A 22,127-nucleotide genomic window follows, 5' to 3' on the forward strand; every position below is an offset into this window, starting at 1 on the left:
GCGGATGGAGCCCGGCCGCGGGCTGGAAGGAGCGCGGGAAGCCTCGCTCTCATCACTCGGGCCAGAGCGGCGCGAGGCTGAGTGACAGGCGGCTGAGCGCGAGCGGGGCTCGGGGAGCTGAGAGGACAAGAGGGAGGGAGGCGGCCGGCCATAAGGACAGTGTGTGCTCTCCACCTCCAACAGAGAGCGGTAATAACACAGCTGAGTTCCCCTTGCCCCTGTCTATCTATCTGGAGTTGGAGTGTGTGTTTTGATTTGATTTGATTTGGCCCGAGTGTATTAGAAAAATAACAAACCCACAGAGATCAGTGTCCCCTCTTCAACACCCTCTTTCCCCCACCTCACCCTCTCTATGTTGTGCTGTAAGTGTTCACTCAAACTTATACGTTTTATTACTAATGCACCAACTTGAGTCAACATGGATAAGTTAAAAGTTTGAATTTGTCTTTCCTCAGTTTGTGTTTAATTGCCTGTTTGCTAAGGCTGTTTATTTCCCTGGGCTGTAGTTATCATTGTTTTAAAACATGGGCTTTTGCTTGCTTCCCCCCCCCCCCCCCCCCCCACAGTTAGGTAGACGCTTTGGTTTACCCTGCATTGTTGGCCCCTCGCCCTGATTCTCCTGAGTGCTGGGAATACCGTTCTGTCAGTCTTTGCAGCCAAGTTCCAGGGGCTGTTACATCATGTTCAGCAACAGGGACCTTAATTTATTTGAATTTATTTTACCTCCTTGGTGTATTGTGGCCCCTATGTGGCCAAGATACACAGAGCACAGATCAAACCTGTGAGCCCTATAGTGTTTGTGTGGCTCAGTGGACAAATTCAGTGTGGAGTAGCTACTCAGTACCCCATTCTACACTGAATTTGTCCACTGAGCCATCTGGGGAATGAGCACAATTCATTGATCTCGTTGTACAAGGCGGCCTACCCCCAGCATTTTCTCAGGAAAAAAAAAGGGGGCTCCGAAGACTGCCCTTTCTGCGGCCTTGTGGAATCCGTGGACCATGTCTATGTTGTGTGTCTTAGGCTGCACTCCCTTTATGTTTTCCTAAAGAACCTTGATGTTTTATTTGCACTTCAGTCCCACGCTCCTGATCTACGGACACCCGGTGCGGAGAGGGGAGGGTCAGGATGGCGACCTCGTGAACCTGGGCCTGGCGAAATGTGCCATTTACCAGTCCAGGCAGCGGGTGATCGAGGGGGCCGTCCATCCTGACTGTCTTCCCCTCTACCGCTGCTACGTTCGCGGCCGGGTGTCCCTGGAGAGGGAGCATGTGGTGTCCACGGGCGCGGTTGACGCCTTCCGCGCCCGTTGGGCACCGCAGGAGTTGGGGTGCGTTATCGACCCTAATAATCACATTTTAATTTGATGTTTTTAAGTTTCCTTTGTACTTTGATTTCTGTTCGGGCTGTTCCCCCTCCTTTTTGGGGAGCTGCCCCTTTTACTTTGTCCTGACTTAATCTGAGTTTGTTTATTTGGTTTGACCTAAAAAGAGGGCAGTGGGGCTGACCACTGTGCCACCGTGCAGCCTGTATATAAGAATACTGTGTGGTGTTTACCAGCCTTGGAGCCAGTCTTATGGCCACAGTGTATCTAGGAGGTATAGGCAGAAGTTTAAAAGAAAGAAAGTGAACAGTTAGTTCACATTTTACAGCTTTATTCAGAGGATAGTGAATATATGGAACAGTCATCCGGGAATGCAGTGGGGTGGATAATGAATTCAAGAGAGACCTGGATAAATGTTTGCTCCAGAGTTTGCAGAGCTTGAATAATTTAAGCCAATTCATAACATTTCAAATGTGACATCATGGTGTTTCCTGGACTTTTACATAATATCATATTATATAATTCACATTTAATCACTTAGAATTTTAAATAAATCTGTGTAATTGGTCACATTTGAGGGAAATGCAAAACTAGGATGCAGCTCACAATTAGTTATGGGCAGAAATGTTACAAATTTGATGCAGATAGCTACACATCTGAAGGAAAGTTGATGACATACGTTAATATATAGTGCAGAAATATTTTAGGATGAAGTTAGAGACCTGAGAATCTTAGAACATAGAACAGTACAGCACAGAACAGGCCCTTCGGCCCACGATGTTGTGCCGAGCTTTATCTGAAACCAACATCAACCTATCCCACTCCCTATCATCCTGGTGTGCTCCATGTGCCTATCCAATAACCGCTTAAATGTTTCTAAAGTGTCCGACTCCACTATCACTGCAGGCAGTCCATTCCACACCCCAACCACTCTCTGCGTAAAGAACCTACCTCTGATATCCGTCCTGTATCTCCCACCACGAACCCTATAGTTATGCCCCAAATCTTATGGCTTTGTTCTCCTTGAGTCTAATAAAATGCAAACCTACAAAAGGCAAATCTAATGTGATGTTGAACTAAATAGCTGAAACAGAATGCAAGATGTCAAAGTAGTGATCATATTGTGCGTTTACTTCAGTTAGATTGCATACAGAGCACAGTGACAGATTCTGTTCATCACTACCGAAGTGATGCATTTGTGTGCTGGAGCAATGATGTAGAACGGTCACGAGATTAATCCTGCTGACTCCAGGTACAATATACTTGCCACCTGTGAGGATAAGGATGAAGGCAGGATGGCCAGAATGCTAACCGTTGCACCATAGAACAGAAAATCAATGGTGGAGGAGAATAGAAAGATTGTAATCCTTCAGGATTTGATTATTGAGGAGATAGTCCTCTAGAAAAAAGGACCATAACTAACATAACAAAAACCAAATCTATATAAATTGAATTGAAGGATGGATAGATTGTTAATGGGGGTGATTTACAAACTATCTAATAGTGGAAGGGAAGTGGAGGAAGAAAAATGCAAACAAATATATAAAATGAGTAAATGATACAGAATAATAATCCCAGATGATTTTAATTACCCCAAACAAATTGGCAAGAAGGAGGAATGGAGTTTTTACAATGTGTTTAAGATTCCTTTCTTACTAATATGTGAAAAACCATACACGACAAGAATCATCACTGGATCCAGTCATGGGTAAAGAGCCAGAACTGATAAGAGAATTAAGCATAGGGGAATGGCTAGCCAATAATGATCATAACAGAGTAAGGCTTAAAATAATAGGCAACACAGCCTTCTGGACTTGAACTCTCAGCTGCAGAGAACTGTGCCTGTCAGCTCTCAATATTGTCATCTACTTCCATTACTATTAACTTCTCCCACTTGAGTGGCTTCCTATACCGTGGTGTCATGGCCAGTTTTCTCATCCACCCTGCAGTCACTGCTTTCATCCATACAGGTTGCAAGAACCTTGAACCTGTTGGACAATTGCAAAGGCTGAAGCTCCTCCACTTCTACCTTCTGGGTCCCCATAGCTGCTTCACTCAATGTTGCACCTTTCTCTCCCTGACCACTGTCCGAAGGGGTGTGACTGCCTCCTGGTACAGTGACCAGATAACCTTCCCCTTCTGATGCATCACAATGTCTGCAGCCTCCAGCTCACTGACTCTGAGCTGAAGCTCCTCAAGCTGCAGCCATATACTGTGGATGTGTGTTGCCATGGTTCTCAGCGGCGTCCAGGATCTTTACATTCTTCAGTTGCAACATGTCATCTGACCTACCATATTTATTATAATGTTGCTTTCTAAATTATAATTAAGATACCCCACTACTCTCAAACTTTACTACTGCTAGTAAACCATACTAATAACTTACAATTGCTAATAAATTGCATGCAGTTTCAAAGAGAAACAAGGAAAATATTCACCAACAATCACTTGCCTATTTCCCTGTGATGTTACACTTTGATTTTGTTCGCTGAATGCAGTCGGTCCACAGACTGAGCTAATCTGTCTTATGAAATCTTGCAGTTGTCACGCAGTCTCGCTGTGCTCCCCATCTTGTGCTTGTCTTACGAAGTCTCGCCACGCTCTCCGTCACGTGTCTCTCTTAAGAAGTCTCACTGTGCTCTCCCTCTCATGCCACTCTCATGAAGTCACACCGTTCTCTCCCTATCACGCTTCTGTCATAAAGTCAATGGAATCTTTTACACAGATGTAATAGGAACATTTCTAGCAACTGAAAATATAATAAAGAGTAGCCAGCACAGATTTGAAAAGGAGATATTGTGCTTGGATTACCTTATTGAATTTTTGAAGAAGTAGATTAGACAAGGGTAATGCAGTTGGTGTAGTATATTTGGAATTTTAAAAACACCTTTGCTAAGGTGCCAGTACGTAGACTCAAGACTAAGGCATCAGATGATGGGTCAGTGGTTAGCAAGCTGTTTGCAAAGCTGAGAACAGAGACTGGGATTAAGTTTAGCTCCTCAATGACAAATTATGAGAAGTGGCATTCCACTGGGACCACTGTTGTTCACATCAAAAATTTTGGCTTTGTGAATCAGAAGTAGAATTTCAAAATTTGCAAACAAGGCCAAATTGGGGACTGTATTTAATTCAAAGGAAGAGTACAACAAAATACAAGAAGGCAATAAGCTTACAGAATACTTGTGCAGTTGGCAAATTAATCTCAACATCTTGGTAGGAAAAATAAGGAAGCCGTAACTGGCTGGATAATAATTCTATATAGGGTAGAAGGACATGGGGACGTGGCATTGATGAAGGTGCAGAAAAGCTTCACGAGGATTAGGGGTTATACCTATTAGGGGAAAGGCTGAACAAACGGACTTTTTTCCCTGGAAAAGCGAAGGCCTAGAGGTGCCCTGATAGAGGTATTTTTGTTAACAATAAGCTAACTTGGAGAAAATACTCCGACTTGTGGGCAAGACCGCAGCTGGAAATGCTAACTGTAAGATGGTCACTAGTGAATCCAGTAAGGAATTCAGGAGAAACTATCTGATGAGAGGTTAGAATATGGAATGTGCTTCCACAACTGAGTAGATTAGGGAAAGTAAAGTTTATTTATTATTTAGTGTCACAAGTAGGCTTGCATTAGCACTGCAATGAAGTTACTGTGAAAATTCCCTCGTCGCACTCCGGCGCCTGTTTGGATACACTGAGGGAGAATTTACCATGGCCAATGAACCTAACCAGCACATCTTTGGACTGTGGGAGGAAACCGGAGAACCCAGAGGAAACCCACGCAGATACGGAGAACGTGGAGATTCCGCACAGACAGTGACTCAAGCTGGGGATCGAACCCAGGTCCCTGGTGCTGTGAGACAGCAGTGCTAACCACCGTGCCGCAACACATGCATCTAAAGGGAAGTTAGGTAAGAACATAAGGGAGCAAGGATTTGAAGTATATGCTGGTAGAATTGGATGAGTGGGTTGAGCTTGTGTGGAGCATAAATGCCAGCATGGACCTTTGTACTTGCTGTAGTTTAAACTACAGCGAAACCGAACTTTTCGTACTAATTATTTGAATATGTGGATGGCATGCAGGAAGTACAAGCCTTGGCGAAAAGGAATTTATTTTCTGGGATTTGTCTTCTCAAAACAGATGAGCATGTGAGCAGATTCATCCATTTCAGGACAGATCAGCTCAGCCAGCTGGTGAGAGGTTTTGCAGCCATTGCTGGGTTTCCCCACATCCAGGGAGCGATTAATTATAGTCATGCAGCCATCAAGGTACCAGCTGGCCGGGAGTCTTTGTGAACAGGAATGGCTTTCACGCGATAAACGTACAGATAGTGAGTAACCACAAGACTCAAATTCTGCAGGTGTGCACCAGGTACCCGAGCAGCTGCCATGATTCATACATTCTGTGTCACTCGCAGGTGCCCAGGCTCTTCACTGTTCCAACTTGTCGAGACGGGCAATTGATAGGAGCCAAGACTTACCAGCTGGAAAGGTGGCTGATGACACCTTTCAAGCAGCCAAGGATAGATGCACGGTATCTATCTAAGGGCGGCATGGTAGCACAGTGGTTAGCACTGCTGCTTCACAGCTCCAGGGACCTGGGTTGGATTCCCGGCTTGGGTCACTGTCTGTGTGGAGTTTGCACATTCTCCTCGTGTCTGCGTGGGTTTGCTCCGGTTTCCTCCCCCAGTCCAAAGATGTGTGGGTTAGGTTGATTGGCCATGCTAAAAATTGCCATTGGTGTCCTGGGATGCGTAGGTTAGAGGGATTAGTGGGTAAATATGTAGGGATATGGGGGTAGGGCTTGGGTGGGATTGTGGTCGGTGCAAACTCGATGGGCCGAATGGCCTCTTTCTGTACTGTAGGGTTTCTCTACACTTCTACAAAACATTCTGATTTGGTACATTTTGGAACAATCCAAAATAGTTTGTCCACAGTTACAGGTATATCCAGTTGTTAAATAAAATAGTTGAATGCACTTCAGTGGACATTTCTTTCCGGCAGCCACTCATGTTTTAGGCCGAAAGTATTTTGAATCCAGCTGTGTATTTGTTATTAAGATTCTGTAGATTTTAGACTCCTGTGTTGCCTCTGCTGGGTGTTTTCTGGAGCAATGCAAAATTACCACCCCTCGTAATCTGTGTTCATAGCTTTGTCCTCTCTTCAAATGCTTATCTGCTCTCCCCTTAGAAGTCTTTACCACTCTTCAGTTGTGTTCAGCCATATGAGCTTTGACTGCACATGGCTGCAAGTTTCTTGTTTTCGATATCATTGCAGCAGAAGATTGTTCACCTTTTCTGAAGCTTTGTCCTCGAACATCATGTTTCCTTTTCCTTCCGGTCTGCTCTCAATAAATCATAGAATCATAGAAACCCTACAGTGCAGAAGGAGGCCATTCGGCCCATCGAGTCTGCACCGACCACAATCCCACCCAGGCCCTACCCCTCTAACCTACGTTTCTTAGGATTCTCAGGGGCAATTTTTAACCTGGCCAATCAACCTAACCCGCACATCTTTGGACCACAATATCTCTGAATGGAAAGCTGACCATGATTCTGAAAGTTTTTAAATGTATGCTGTACTTCGTAATTGCATGATTATTTTAAATAACTTACTTTGAGCAATAGAGTATTTGTGTTAATTACCATATTCTTTGTCCTTCATGAAAGAAAAATATTTTTCAAACACTTCGGCACGGTAGCACAGTGGTTAGCACTGCTGCTTCACAGCTCCAGGGACCTGGGTTCGATTCCCGGCTTGGGTCACTGTCTGTGTGGAGTTTGCACATTCTCCTCGTGTCTGCGTGGGTTTCCTCCGGGTGCTCCGGTTTCCTCCCACAGTCCAAAGATGTGCGGGTTAGGTTGATTGGCCATGCTAAAATTGCCCCTTAGTGTCCTGGGATGCATAGATTAGAGGGATTAGCGGGTAAAATATGTTGGGATATGGGGTAAGGCCTGGGCTGGATTGTGGTCGGCGCAGACTCGATGGGCCGAATGGCCTCTTTCTGTACTGTAGGGTTTCTATGATTTCTATGATTCTAGCCCACAACACGATAAAACTTGACTGGCAAAACTTATCAACAGAGAACTGAACAAACTCGGCAAATCTGTGTCTGCTGGTCAGACAAGGGACTTCTTGCTTATGCACGTAGGCAGTGAAAATTGTACTTTCTTTGGCACATGCTGATATAGTCACTGAGTATTGACTGGAAACATTTTCTTCACTCAGATGGAGAATTTCTGAAGTCGTCATGGACAGCAACAACAGAGGCAGCAATGAGGATTATCTTTACGGTGACCTGTTGCAACAGGGCAGTTTTGGTAAGGGACAGCCTAAATGCTCAATGCTGGTTTGTCATGTTTTCGAACTTTTATGTGCAAATGGCTGCAACTTTAGAACACACACCATGCCTGTGATCTCCGATCTTCCATTGTGTCAATTCTGGCTTGCTTCCTGTTCCCTAACTGAGTGGGCAAACAGACACTTTTTACTCCCAGGCATTCCCTTATACCTTTTGAATTCTTCACTAGGACTGTCTGTGCCTGAACTTGGGAATGACAACTTTCAATTTTTATACATGCTTTGTGCTTGACCCTTCCTTAATTGGAGTGAATATTGACTCCTCTGTCAGCCAATGAGTAGGAGATGGGGCAGAATGTATGGTTTTAATTTAGTTTTTAAAAATTCATTCGTGGGAAATGGGTTTCGCTGGCTGGACAGCATTTATTGCCCATCCCTAGTTGCTCAAGGGCAGTTGAGAGCCAATCACATTGCTATGGCTCTGGAGTCACATGTGGGCCAGACCAGGTAAAGACGGCAGATTTCCTTCCCTAAAGGACATTAGTGAACCAAATGGGTTTTTACACAATCGACAACAGTTTCATGGTCATCAGTAGATTTATAATTCCAGATTTTTTTCTATTGAATTCAAATTCCACCATCTGCTGTGGCGGGATTCAAACCCCTGTCCCCAGAACACGAGCTGAGTTTCTGGATTAATAGTCTAGCGATAATATCGCTAGAACATCACCTCCCAACTTCAACAAGTAGGAACAAGAGGGCATCGGATGGCATCTATCCTAGACTCCTCAGGGAGGCGAGAGATGCAATTACTGGGCCTCTAACAGAAATCTTTGTCTCTTCACTGGACACAGGTGAAGTCCCAGAAGATTGGAGGATAGCAAATGTGGTCCCGTTATTTAAGAAGGGTAGCAAGGATAACCCGGGTAATTATAGGCCGGTGAGCTTGACGTCCGTGGTAGGAAAGTTGTTGGAGAAGATTCTTAGAGATAGGATATATGCGCATTTAGAACTGAATAATCTCATTAGCGATAGACAGAATGGTTTTGTACAAGGAAGGTCATGCCTCACAAATTTGGTTGAGTTTTTTGAGGAGGTGACAAAAACGATTGACAAAGGAAGGGCCGTGGATGTAGTCTATATGGATTTTAGTAAAGCGTTTGACAAGGTCCCTCATGGCAGGCTGATGCAAAAGGTTAAATCTCACGGGATAAAAGGTGAGCTAGCTAGATGGGTGGAGAACTGACTTAGTCATAGAAGACAGAGGGTAGCAGTGGAGGGGTCTTTTTCCGGTTGGAGGTCTGTGACTAGTGGTGTTCCGCAGGGTTCTGTACTGGGACCTCTGATGTCTGTGATGTATATAAATGATTTGGAGGAAGATGTAGCTCGTGTGATCAGTAAGTTTGCGGACGACATGAAGATTGCTGGAGTTGCGGATAGTGATGAACATTGTCAGAGAATACAGCAGGATATAGATAGGCTGGAACATTGGGCGGAGAAATGGCAGATGGAATTTAATCCAGACAAATGCAAAGTGATGCATTTTGGTAGATCTAATGTAAGGGGGAGCTATACAATAAATGGCAGAACCATCAGGAGTATAAACACACAGAGGGATGTGGTTGTACAAGTCCACAGATCCTTAAAGGTGGCAGCACAGGTGGAGAGGGTGGTGAAGAAGGCATATAGCATGCTTGCCTTTATTGGATGGGGCATAGAATATAAAAGTTGGCATATGATGTTGCAGCTGTATAGAACAATGGTTAGGCCACATTTGGAATACTGCGTCCAGTTCTGGTCGCCACACTACCAGAAGGACGTGGAGGCTTTGGAGAGAGTACAGAGAAGGTTTACCAGGATGTTGCCTGGTATGGAGGGTCTTAGCTATGAGGAGAGATTAGGTAAACTGGGGTTGTTCTCCCTGGAAAGACGGAGGATGAGGGGCAACCTAATAGAGGTGTATAAAATTATGAAGGGCATAGATAGAGTGCAGTAAGAAGTCTCACAACACCAGGTTAAAGTCCAACAGGTTTATTTGGTAGCAAATACCATAAGCTTTCGGAGCGATGCCCCTTCGTCAGATGGAGTAGTTATCTGTTCTCCAACAGTACACAGACACAGAAATCAAGTAACAGAATACTAATTAGAATGCAAATCTCTACAGCCAGCCAGGTCTTAAAAGGTACAGATAATATGGGTGGAGGGAACATTAAACACAGGTTAAAGAGATGTGCATTGTCTCCAGACAGAACAGCTAGTGATATTATGCAAGATCAGGGGGAAAGCTGTGGCGAGCTGTGGGGGCTACTGATAATGTGACATAAATCTAACATCCCGGTTTAGGCCATCCTCATGTGTGCGGAACTTGGCTATCAGTTTCTGCTCAGCGACTCTGCGCTGTCGTGTGTTGTGAAGGCCGTCTTGGAGAACGCTTACCTGAAGATCCAAGGCTGAATGCCCGTGACTGCTGAAGTGCTCCCCCATAGGAAGAGAACAGTCTTGCCTGGTGATTGTCGAGCGGTGTTCATTCATCCGTTGTCGTAGCGTCACAGCTTTCCCCCTGATCTTGCATAATATCACTAGCTGTTCTGTCTGGAGACAATACACATCTCTTTAACCTGTGTTTAATGTTCCCTCCACCCATATTATCTGTACCTTTTAAGACCTGGCTGGCTGTAGAGATTTGCATTCTAATTAGTATTCTGTAACTTGATTTCTGTGTCTGTGTACTGTTGGAGAACAGATAACTACTCCATCTGACGAAGGGGCATCGCTCCGAAAGCTTATGGTATTTGCTACCAAATAAACCTGTTGGACTTTAACCTGGTGTTGTGAGACTTCTTACTGTGCTTACCCCAGTCCAACGCCGGCATCTCCACATCATAGATAGAGTGAACAGTGGGAAGCTTTTTCCCACTTTGGAGATGACGAACACAAGGGGTCACGGGTTCAAGGTGAGGGGGGCACGGTTCAACACAGATGTCAAGGGGACGTATTTTACACAGAGGGTGGTGGGGGCCTGGAATGCATTGCCAAGCAGGGTGATTGAGGCGGACACGCTGGGATCGTTTAAGACTTATCTAGATAACCACATGAACAGACTGGGAATAGAGGGATACAAAAGAATGGTCTATGGGCACATGAGCGGCGCAGGCTTGGAGGGCCGAAGGGCCTGTTCCTGTGCTGTATTGTTCTTTGTTCATGCCTCCAACTTCATGACCAAAGCTATAGAAACCGTAGCCTCCTGTGTACAGTAGAATTATTACTTCTGCAACAAGCAGCGAGTGGAAGGTAGTTATCAAAGACCAATTGATGATTTTTCCAGAAAAAGGGCAAAAGTGAAGAATGCAAGTCTCTTTTTTTTCTTTAGTTCATACATATTAAATGCTTAAAATCAATTCCAGTTACTTACAGCAGTGTAGTCTCCAACCGTGATTGATAGGGGAAATTACTCAGTCATCTCAGTTCTGACTAGGCCTTGTGTTACTATATACAGCCTTCCTCAATGTGACTGTTCGCTCTTGATCATAATGTCTGGAGCGTAATCCTCCAGTTCACTGTGAATCATGCTGTGAGAGATCTGCTAATGTTACAGCACTGAGATACGCTGCGTGCGCTTCAGCTATAAAAGCTACTAAAAGCTGATTTAAAAAAGCTTCCAGGAAGCTGACAAATCCCAAACAGTACCCAACACAATTCTTACGATGTGACAACAGAAGTAATTACACAATACTTGCAATTTAGAAACATAGAAAAACTACAGCACCAAACAGGCCCTTCGGCCCCACAAGTTGTGCCGAACATATCCCTATCTTCTAGGCCTACCTATAACCCTATAAGTCCAAAGATGTGCGGGTTAGGTTGATTGGCCAGGTTAAAAATTGCCCCTTAGAGTCCTGGGATGCGTAGGTTAGAGGGATTATTGGTTAAAATGTGGGGGTTGGGCCTGGGTGGGATTGTGGTCGGTGCAGACTCGATGGGCCGAATGGCCTCCTTCTGCACTGTAGGGTTTCTATGATTCTATAACCCTCCATCCTATTAAGTCCCATGTACTCATCCAGGAGTATAGAAACATAGAAAAACTACAATTTAAGCTGCAGTTGTACCCAACTGTTCCTCACTTGTACTTTGTGGGGTGGAGGGGGCTGGGGAGAACAATACACGAGCAGCCCAAAAAAAGTGTGTTCATCCCAGCAATTTTTGGGGGTTTTTTTGGTGTATTTCTAGCATTTTGGAATCCACAGTGAAGACAAGTATTGCATTTTTTTCGCATTTAAGGAAGAGTTAACTAGGGTGCAATCTTACTAAAAGTAATTTTTCTATTAGGACATTCATTATTTTTATTTATGCTAGCAGGTTAATAGGGTGGTGAAAAAGGCATATGGCATACTTGCCTTAATCAATCAGGGTATAGATTACAAAAGCAGAGAGGTCATGATAGAGTTGTATAGACCTTTGGTGAGGCCACAGCTGGAGTACTGGTCGCCACATTGTAGGAAGGACGTGAATGCTCTGGGGGAGGGGGCGGGGTGCAGAGGAGATTCACCAGACTGCTGCCTGGGATGGAACATTTAAATTATAAAGAAAGGTTGGATAAGCTTGGAGCAGAGAAGACTGAGGACGACCTGATTGAGAGGCATGGATAGGGTGGATAAAGAGCAGCTGTTTCCCTTAGTTGAAGGGTCAGTTACGAGAGGGCACAAGATAAAAGTGAGGGGTGGGAGATTTGGGGGGGTGTTTGAGGTAAAACATTTTTGCTCAGAGGGTGATAACAGTCTGGAATGCACTGCCTGGGAGGGTGGTGGAGGCGGGATGCCTCACATCCTTTAAAAAGTACCTAGATGAGTACTTGGCACGCCATAGCATTCAAGGCTATGGGCCAAGTGCTGGCAGATGGGATTAGGTGGGCATGTCAGGGCCTTTCATGTGCCTGATGAGCTATATAAGACCCTCGTCAGACCCCACTTGGAGTACTGTGCTCAGTTCTGGTCGCCTCATTACAGGAAGGATGTGGAAAAGATTGAAAGGGTGCAGAGGAGATTTACAAGGATGTTGCCTGGATTGAGTGGCATGCCTTATGAGGATAGGCTGAGGGAGCTCGGTCTTTTCTCCTTGGAGAGACGTAGGATGAGAGGAGACCTAATAGAGGTATATAAGATGTTGAGAGGCATAGATCGGATGGACTCTGAGGCTTTTTCCCAGGGTGGAAATGGCTGCTACGAGAGGACACAGGTTTAAGGTGCTGGGGGGTAGGTACAGGGGGAAGTTTTTCACAGAGGGTGGTGGGCGAGTGGAATCGGCTGCCGTCAGTGGTGGTAGAGGCAAACTCAATAGGGTCTTTGAAGAGACTCCTGGATGAGTACATGGAGCTTAATAGGATGGAGGGTTATAGGTAGGTCTAGAAGGTAGGGATTTGTTCGGCACAACTTGTGGGGCCGAAGGGCCTGTTTTGTGCTGTATTTTTTCTATGTTTTTATGTGTCGGTGCAGACTCGATGGGCCGAAGTGTCTCTTCTGCAGTGTAGGATTCTGTAAGAAGATATCTCATGGAGAGTCAGAAGAAATGCAGTTTTGTGTTGTGCCATGAAAGATATTAGGGTAACTGACTAACTTTGAATAATTCAAGTTTCACTTATTAAATACTGTTTAATGTTACTTCACGGATCAAATTCTGGTCATTGGAGCCACAAGTGTTCACCAAAATCAAAGGGGGGTGAATTGGAAACAGGTCTGTAGACATTGGTGTATGCCCATCATCATCTGAAAAGTGTAGTTACTATAACCATTAATAAACTAAAACTGGGAACTTTATTACTAAAATTACATATATTCCTTTAAAATATATATATTTTTCTTCCCTTTGTGGTTAATTTTTATTCCTTAAACATTTTTACAGCTGGAAACATGGAACAAAGATGTACCAGTTTGAGTTAAATCATTGGCATGAGGTGGTCTTGGGCCACTGACCTGGGGTTAAGTCGCATACACGGTGGTCCCATGTTTGAGCAGCTTTGGGAATGGTCCCGGTCTTTTGCAGGATTAGGCAGAGATGCCGGAGTTTGGCAGCTTATTTAGGTGAGGCTGGGGAAGAAGGATTTGTGGCTTCCTTGTATCTGTCATCGGGAAAGGCATGAATCTGCCATTGTTGGGGGTGATATGGATATCACAAGTCTGAGTACTGGTTTGTAAGTTTCGAGGATGTGTCTGTCGATATCTAATCTGGTTATTTTGCGATTAGTTCCTGGAAATGTATACAGAAGCAAAATGCTGCAAACACTGGAATCCTGAAATAAAAACAGAAAATGCTGGAAAATACTCAGCAGTTCTGGCAGCATCTGTGGAGAGAGAAAAATAGAGCTAACGTTTCCAGACTGTGATCTTTCATCAGTACTGGGAAAAGTTGGGAATAAAATAGGTTTTGAACAAATGAAAGAGGAAGAGGGTGGGAAGAAAAACAAAAAAGCAGGTCTCTGATGGACAAGAGAGCAGAAATGACAACATGTTTCATAGTGCCCTCTCCCTCACCTTTTTTTCTGGTATATTGATGACTCTATATCAATTCTGTTGCCTACTCTGCCCAAACTGGAAAATTTCATAAACTTGGCTTCCAATTTCCCCCCTTCGCTTGCCTTCACGCGGTCAATCTCTGGCTCTCACCTTCTCTTCCTTGCCTGCTGTGTCTCCATTTCTGGGATTAGGCTGTCAACTAATATTGACTATAAACCCACTGATTTCTCAGCTACTTCGACTATACTTCCTTACATCTAATTGACTTTAAGGACTCTATTCCATTCTCCCGGTTTCTCCATGAGGAATCACGTCCATTTTGTTTTAACCACTTGTGATCTCATCCTCTCAGAATCATGACAGAGTTACTCTTGTTTTCAACTTCCAGCCCCCACCTTCCCAACTCTGTTAGTACAGCAGTGGATCATCCACCACCTCTAGTGCGATACCACCAACCACATTTTTCCTTTCCCCTTTTAGTGTTCTGCTCTCCTGCCCATCAGAGACCTGCTTTTTTTTTTTGAAGGGGCCAATTTCCAACAAACCCTGGTCAATTCCTCTGACGTGCCCAACACCCCCTCTCTTTCCTATGGCACTTCTATATGCAAGCACAGGTGAATGCACCACTTGCCTTTTTACCTCCTCGCATATTGAGAATCCTACCCATCACACCACCTCTAGACATTTCTTATGGTTCCTGTCCCATTGCCACTCCCTTTGGCCTTGCACCATGAAACCTTTTGTTATTAATCTCATCCACACTCCAGTTTATCACAGATCTCCCCTTTTGTCTTTCCTCCCACCCTCCCCCTTTCACTTGCTCAACATCTATTACCTGTTTATCAGGACTGGGAAAAGTTGGAAATGTAATTGACCTGAAACGTTGGCTCTATTTCTCTCCATTGATAGTGTCAGACCTGCTGAGTATTTGCAGCATTTTTTGTTTTATTTCTGTAGATTTATCTTTAATGTCTCTCTGTCTGCTTCTAATTTTGTATTTTTGTTGTTCCCTCCCCAATCTGTTTTTCTGTTTCTCACTGGCACTCGCTCATTCACTCTCCTTATTTCTTTGTTTTCCTTTACTCCCTGATAACTGAACAGTTTATTGTATTTTTTGCATTTTATTTCTACAGCTGGTTCCAGGACTGCAGATTAATGTGTTCAGTTTCATTATTTTGCTTGTTTTATTGCGTTTTTAATAATTTTTTTGAGTATATGTTGGCTTTCTCTTTGTGCACATCGCAGTTTCTCCAGTGAAGACTGACAATGAAAACTCTGTAGATATCTACGATGGCCTGGACACAGACTCTCAAGGAGGTGGACACTCTGTTTCACGTACGTTGAACATAATAACATTCACTAACCTGGCAAATTAGTGCAATGCTTCAGGCTGGTAGTCTTAAGGCAGGAATGCCCTCCAGACTTGAAGTTTTCACAGCTGCATGGAGAGAGAATGACCACTTTTCGTTTGGCCATGCTTGATCATTAAGGAAAAGGTCTGGTATTTCAGTGTCCTGGATTACTAACACATGTACATTTGGATAAATCAGTCACAAAGCACAAACCAAGTGTTAACGTTTATAGCTGGGTTATTAATCAATAAGCTAAATCTTAAAATAGATAACACTTGTCAGACACTATAGCCGACCACCCCCATGCATGTGTTTGTGTAATAACTTACTGTGCGCTACTTCCATTTCACAAACTGACTGACTAACTTAAAGGACTTTAAGGTTAAGAGAATCTTCTGGTAGCCTACTCATAAATTATAATTTGACTTAGTGGCAACAGACAGAGAACAAACTTAGCTCGATGATAATGACACCACAGCAATTTCAAGAAAGGCTGTTATCAGCATGCTTTCTACTCCCAGAAATTTGTGCTATACTATGTCAACTTGTATCACGGAAATAGATGGCCCTTAAAATTAAGGATACTGCGGATCTTGAGGATCCTTATGTGCAGAGGAAATTGGTGTGAATTTCAAATTTGTTGCCAGACATATGACCAGAAGAGTGAAAGCTGTATTAAAATGTCACTTCATGAAAGCTGTAAGCACAATATGGTGCAACTCATAGAATCATAGAAATCCTACAGTGCAGAAAGAGGCCATTTGGCCCATCGAGTCTGCACCGACCACAATTCCACCCTGGCCCTACCCCCATGTCTCTACATATTTACCAGCTAATCCCTCTAACCTACGCATCTCAGGACACTAAGGGGCAATTTTAGCATGGTCAATCCACCTAACCCGCACATCTTTGGACTGTGGGAGGAATGAAGTGGAGATGCCGGCGTTGGACTGGGGTGAACACAGTAAGAGTTTTAACAACACCAGGTTAAAGTCCAACAGGTTTATTTGGTAGCAAATACCATTAGCTGTCGGAGCGCTGCTCCTTCGTCAGATGGAGTGGAGATCTGCTCTCAAACAGGGCACAGAGACATAAAATCAAGTTACAGAATACTGATTAGAATGCGAATCTCTACAGCCAATCAGGTCTTATAAGACCTGTAGAGATTCACTTCTTTCATCTGCTTTTTGTGCTCAAATTGGCTCCTGCACATGTTGCTGAAGCAATAGCGATCATGCTTCAGAAATAATACATTGCCGAGTGTCTTGGGACCGCCTGAGGACATGAAAGATTATTTACAGACAAGTTATGTATTTCTGGTCTCGACCCTGCCATGCAAGTATAGAATTTATACCATTGCTTCTCACGTGCTGTCTAAAGGTCAGTTTTAAAGGGGCATTTCTGGAGGGCTTGCACCAGTTACATTTACGGCTAGATGTCCCTCATAGCACAAGTAATGTACCTTAGAGAAAGAGTCTTATCATTTTTAAAATAAAAATTCTTTTTTTCAATCTCCAATTAGATTACTTTTATTTTGCAGGTGACACTGCAGGAAAGAGTAAACCTGCTAAGGATTGTTTTGATCTGTACGAGGAGATCCTCGCTGAAGAGAGAACTGCAAAAGAAATCTCCTTGAAAGAGGTACACGTTTGGTTACTGCACCATTTGATGTCGGTAAGGGCTGCATGTGAAATGAGCCATGGTGAATGGCAGACGTGAGGAGGCTAGTTGGTCCATAAGACCTATTCTATACAGCCAGTTTCCAGATTCTAGTGAGCTGCTAAATATACAAGCAAGCTGCTTGCTGAATACAGGCTGCATGTATCTAAACACCAACAAGTAAATGCCACCAGTATCAACAACCCAGTCAGTTTTGTAATCAATTACTCTAGCCAGCACTATTTCTGCAGCTCCTTTGACACTTAACTTTAGAGTCAGTTGTATGATACGTAATAAAGTCAGCGCATCTCTAGTGAAGACTGAAGCTAAGTAGCCTTTTATGCCTCCCCTTGATGGGGAGGCAGTGTAATGGTATTGTTGCTGGACTAGTAAACCAGAGGCCCGGGGTAATGCTCCAGGGAACAGGGTTCAAATCCCACCTTGGCAGATGGTGAAATCTGAATTCATTAAAAATCTGGAATTTAAATCTAATAACCATTAAACCATTGTGGATTGTCAGAAAAATCCCATCTGGTCCACTAATGTCCTTTAGGGAAGGAAATCTGCCATCCATACCTGGTCTGGCCTACATTTGATTCCAGGCCCATAACAATGTGGTTGACTCTTAAATACCGGAGGGATGGGCAATAAATGTTGGCCCAGCCAGCAACGCCAGTGTCCCATGAACAAATAAATTTTTAAAAAGCCTTTCGAATGTCTTATGTGCCACTTTCAGTTTGTCTTGAGGAGTTCTTAACTTTTCCTGTGTGGTTTCTCTGGCCATCTGAATCCTGAAGTAGCTTAGAAAAACATCCTCTTACAACTGCTCGCTATCCTCTTCTGCTATATGTTAACTGGCTTCGTAACATCTTTTCTTGCCTTTATAAGAGATCAATGTCTATCCACTTTTTCCTGTGCAATATGTTTTTTTCCCCCCCAAATCCATAAGTATTTCTGCTTGCCTCTGATTTGTCCTTGTATGTAGCTCATTAATAAATTTAAAGTCAAGTTATATGAGTGATGAATGAAAGGAGCCTGTGTAATTACTTATTTTTTATTGCGACAGTTTCAGGAAAAATTTGTAGAAAGAGAAAGAAAAGTTGAAGAGTTACTGAAGAAGCTGCACGAAATACAGGTCCAGGTAATTGATGCACGTTATTGCCCCACTTGTTCAGCTCTGACCTATGAACTATCACAGTTTTTGATTGCCATTTTGAAACACAAGGAAAAATCGCACAAGACAAATATGATCCATCTCTGCTCAGCAGCTGTGATTTTAGATCATTTCCTTTCTTTTTAATTTGTTACATCAGATCCACTTCTTTTGTTTTCCTGCCTCTCAACCTTCTGTGTGAGTGTTTAGCTTCGGAATTCAAATATATTCTGGATTTTCTTTCCATTGCACACAGTACTTGGGCAGGACTGCATTTATTGTCCAACTCTAATTGACCTGAGAAAGTGATGGTGGATCTTGAATTGCAGCAGTCCTTGTGGGGATAGTGGAGTTATGTCGAGAATCACAGGATTCACCAGCAATAAATAACCATATAATATATATATATAGCATGTGACTTTGCGCTGGCAATGTTACCCATAATATTGATCCTCTGTTCCTTCTTGGCAGTGGAGGTTTCTAAACCGTGAGATGCAGTCCATTGTTCGGGTTCTATGTGCTGTAGACAGATTTGGTCACAGTGAACGGGACTGATTTGTTGATGGGTAAACTGGTAGCCAAAGAGCGCGGAAGCATCAAATAAATATTTGGTGTTGTACAAAATATCAAAAGATGTGAATAGTCGGGCTTTTTCCAAGGATGGAAGTGTCAATTACAAGGGGGCTCAGGTTCAAAGTGAGAGGGGGAAGTTTAACGGAGATGTGTGGGGGAGGTTATTCACACACAGAGTGGTGGGTGCCTCGAACATGCTGCCAGAGGAGGTGATAGAAGCAGGCACATTAGCAACATTTAAGAAGCATCTGGATGGGTACATGAATAGGGAGGGAATAGAGGGATATGGACCAAGTAAGGGCAGGAGGTTTTTAGTTAGGGCATCATCATCGGCACAGGCTTTTTTGGGGGGGGGGGGACGAAGGGCCTGTTCCTGTGCTGTATTTTTCTTTGTTACAAAAGACAAATCCGCTTGTAATAGTCAAACAACCATGGTTAACAAACTAAGTTAGTTGCAACATCAAGCTCAAAGCAAAGGTTTTCACAAATAAAAGGAAAAGTGGAAGTGTAGTGACTGGGAGAGCTATTAAAATGCCCCAAAGGGATATAAAGGTGAAAGAAAGAGCGGTAAGAAAACCTACAAGGAGTATCTAAGCTAACAGCAAAAGTTTTTCTCAGTGTATTGAACTAATCTAGAATCTGGAGAGTGGAGGTAAGATAAGGGAACACAGGTTCAAGCTAGTGAAAATCCAAGTTTAGGACTTGTATTTAGAAGTTGTTAATTACTTGAAGAATGACGAATGTGAGAAAATGAACCTTTAGATGGAGCATTCAAGGCAAAAGTCCTAGAATAATTATAAGAAACACTCAGAAACTGTGATAAAGGGGAAGGGGTCTGTGTTCCTGGTTAATAGAAATAAGAAAGACCTTTGTCATCCATATTTGTCTGACTAGAATGTGAGCAAGGAAAGGGAACAAAAGTATACTTGTGTTAAAAGCAGGTGGGTTTCATTTCATTTACTCTGGGTATGAGGCTAGTGAGAGTGGCATTCCCTGCTGCCAGCTGCACTATTAGACACAGGTGAAATAAACATTCTGTAGGCAGTAGAATCATAAATTGGACGTGTAAAATAGTGTGTGTGTTATGTTTTTTCCCAGAACTCCACTCTATCGAACGAAAACACTCAGCTGAAGAAGAATATATCAGCGCTTATAAAAACTGCTCGTTTAGAAATTGTCCGCAAGGATGAAGAAATTAATCGGCTGAACAGAAGGTAATATAGTCAAGATATTGAGACCAAATTAAAATAAAACACTTTATTTGTGTGCTTATAGATGCTTGAACTATTAATTTTAAACGGTTGTAACGTGGTGGAGTCAGCCTAAATATTTTGCAGAGCAGTGGATTACCCAGAGAATAAAAAGGCATATGGACCTTGAGAACAGGATTGTGATACTGGAGGAGAGGGGGGAAAGAAAGGAAAAAAGTTGTATTTATACATCATATTTTATAATCGTAGAACATCTTGTGCTTTGTAATCAGTGAATAACTTTTGAAGTGTAATCCCTTGAAAGAGGAAAACGTTTTGTAGATCTTGAGGGTGTGGACAGGGTGGTTAGAGAGCAGCTGTTCCCCTTAGTTGAAGGGTCAGTCATGAGGGGACGTAAGGGGCGGCACTGCCTCACAGCGCCAGGGGCCCGGCTTCAATTCCCGGCTTGGGTCTCTCTCTCTGTGTGGAGTTTGCACATTCTCCCCGTGTCTGCGTGAGTTTCCTCCGGGTGCTCCGGTTTCCTCCCACAGTCCAAAGATGTGTGGGTTAGGTGGATTGGCCATGCTAAATTGTCCCTTAGTGTCGGGGGACTAGCTAAGATAAGTGCACGGGGTTGTGGGGATACGGCCAGGGTGGGATTGTGGTCGGTGCAGACTCGATGGGCCGAACGGCCTCCTTCTGTACTGTAGGGATTCTATGATAAGTTCAAGGTGATGGGCAGGAGGTTTAGGGGGAATGTGAGGTTTTTACCCAGAGGGTGGTGATGGTCTGGAATACTCTGCCTGGGAGGATGGGTTGCATCACTTCCTTTAAAAAGTACCTGGGTGAGCACTTAGCACATCATAACATTCACGCCTATGGGCCAAGTGCTGGTAAATGGGTTTAGATAGGTCGGTCAGGTAGTTCTCACGTGCCGGTGCAGACTCGATGGGCCGAAGGGCCTCTTCTGCACTGTGCAATTGTGTGATGTAGATCTCGGAAGTAAGTGCAGGTCAGGGGGATTTGTTTTGGATTAGTCCAGGCTAACAGTAGGCAGAGAAACAATGAGCTAAATAGCCTCCCATTCTGTGAATTTATTTGGTTCTAAACTAACTTTAAAACTTTGGCAGTCCCAATTTTGGCATGAAACATTACCCACGTGTTTAAACCAATATGTAGTCACGCTGTAGAACTGACTGAGGGTAAACTTGTTTTAACATTGTGGGAAAGTGTATTGTGTATTTTACCTGGGTCAAACCTCTTTAAATGGACTAGGTATCAGAGTATGCAGGTAAGCGCACGTCAATAGTGGTTACATTTGGCAAAGAAAAAAATGGACAGATGCCGACATCAAACTATTTTTGTAGATAGTTGACAAATGTTGCTGCAAAATTAAACTTTTTTTTCCCCTTTGTACTTTTCGCATTTCCTTCGTGTTGACCCCATCCTTTGTGCTTGTTTTACATGCCACATGTGCCCTCAGCTTGGCATATTCATGGTTGACCAAGGATTTTGTTGGCAAACTCCTTAACCGTAGGAGGCAGTGGTTGCTGGTTGCAAACCTGTTTGAGGCTGGAAACCCCAGGCAGATGCTTGCAGCAGAAATTGGTGAATAAGAATGAGCTTTAAAACCCTGATGCTTCTACGTTGCCCATTCCCTGCAACCCAGAGACGTGAGGCAGTTCTGGCACTCTGAACCTCACTGCCACTCCAGTTGATATACTAACTGTGCAGACCAGGATTGAAGTGAGGACTGTCCTGGCGCATAGGTTCCATTTACTCAGTTGATAGCCTAGTGAATCATCCAAGTAGCTGGTGGCAAAAGTGATGACAGCCAAAAGGCCTGTTGGATTCTGGCCTTGGGTGACTGTCTGTGCGGAATCTGCACTTTCTCCCCGTGTCTGCGTGGATTTCCTCCGGGCGCTCCAGTTTCCTTCGAAAGATGTGCTGGTTAGGTGCATTGGCCATGCTAAATTCTCTTTCTGTGTACCCGAACAGGCGCCAGAGTGTGGTGACTAGGGGATTTTCACAGTAATTTCATTGCAGTGTTAATGTAAGCCTAGTTGTGACACTAAT

The 22,127-nt window shown here is 43.7% G+C and overlaps 1 protein-coding gene across 3 annotated transcripts in view; it reads left to right on the forward strand.

Moving 5' to 3' along the window:
* The window catches only part of casp8ap2 (caspase 8 associated protein 2), a 39,144-nt gene continuing 17,017 nt past the window's right edge, over positions 1-22,127 (forward strand). The window contains exons 1-6 of one of the 3 annotated variants that reach the window (XM_078212498.1): positions 1-189; positions 7,547-7,638; positions 15,370-15,459; positions 17,017-17,117; positions 18,202-18,276; positions 19,960-20,075. In XM_078212498.1, coding sequence (XP_078068624.1) covers positions 7,569-7,638; positions 15,370-15,459; positions 17,017-17,117; positions 18,202-18,276; positions 19,960-20,075 — 452 coding nt within the window. In that variant the 5' untranslated portion in view covers positions 1-189; positions 7,547-7,568. Of the gene's footprint in view, positions 190-5,114; positions 5,230-7,546; positions 7,639-15,369; positions 15,460-17,016; positions 17,118-18,201; positions 18,277-19,935; positions 20,076-22,127 lie in introns of those variants that run through there. The other 2 variants (XM_078212496.1, XM_078212497.1) reach the window with 2 other exon arrangements.

Source organism: Mustelus asterias, chromosome 5, assembly GCF_964213995.1.
Source record: "Mustelus asterias chromosome 5, sMusAst1.hap1.1, whole genome shotgun sequence".
Taxonomy (NCBI): Eukaryota; Metazoa; Chordata; class Chondrichthyes; order Carcharhiniformes; family Triakidae; genus Mustelus; species Mustelus asterias.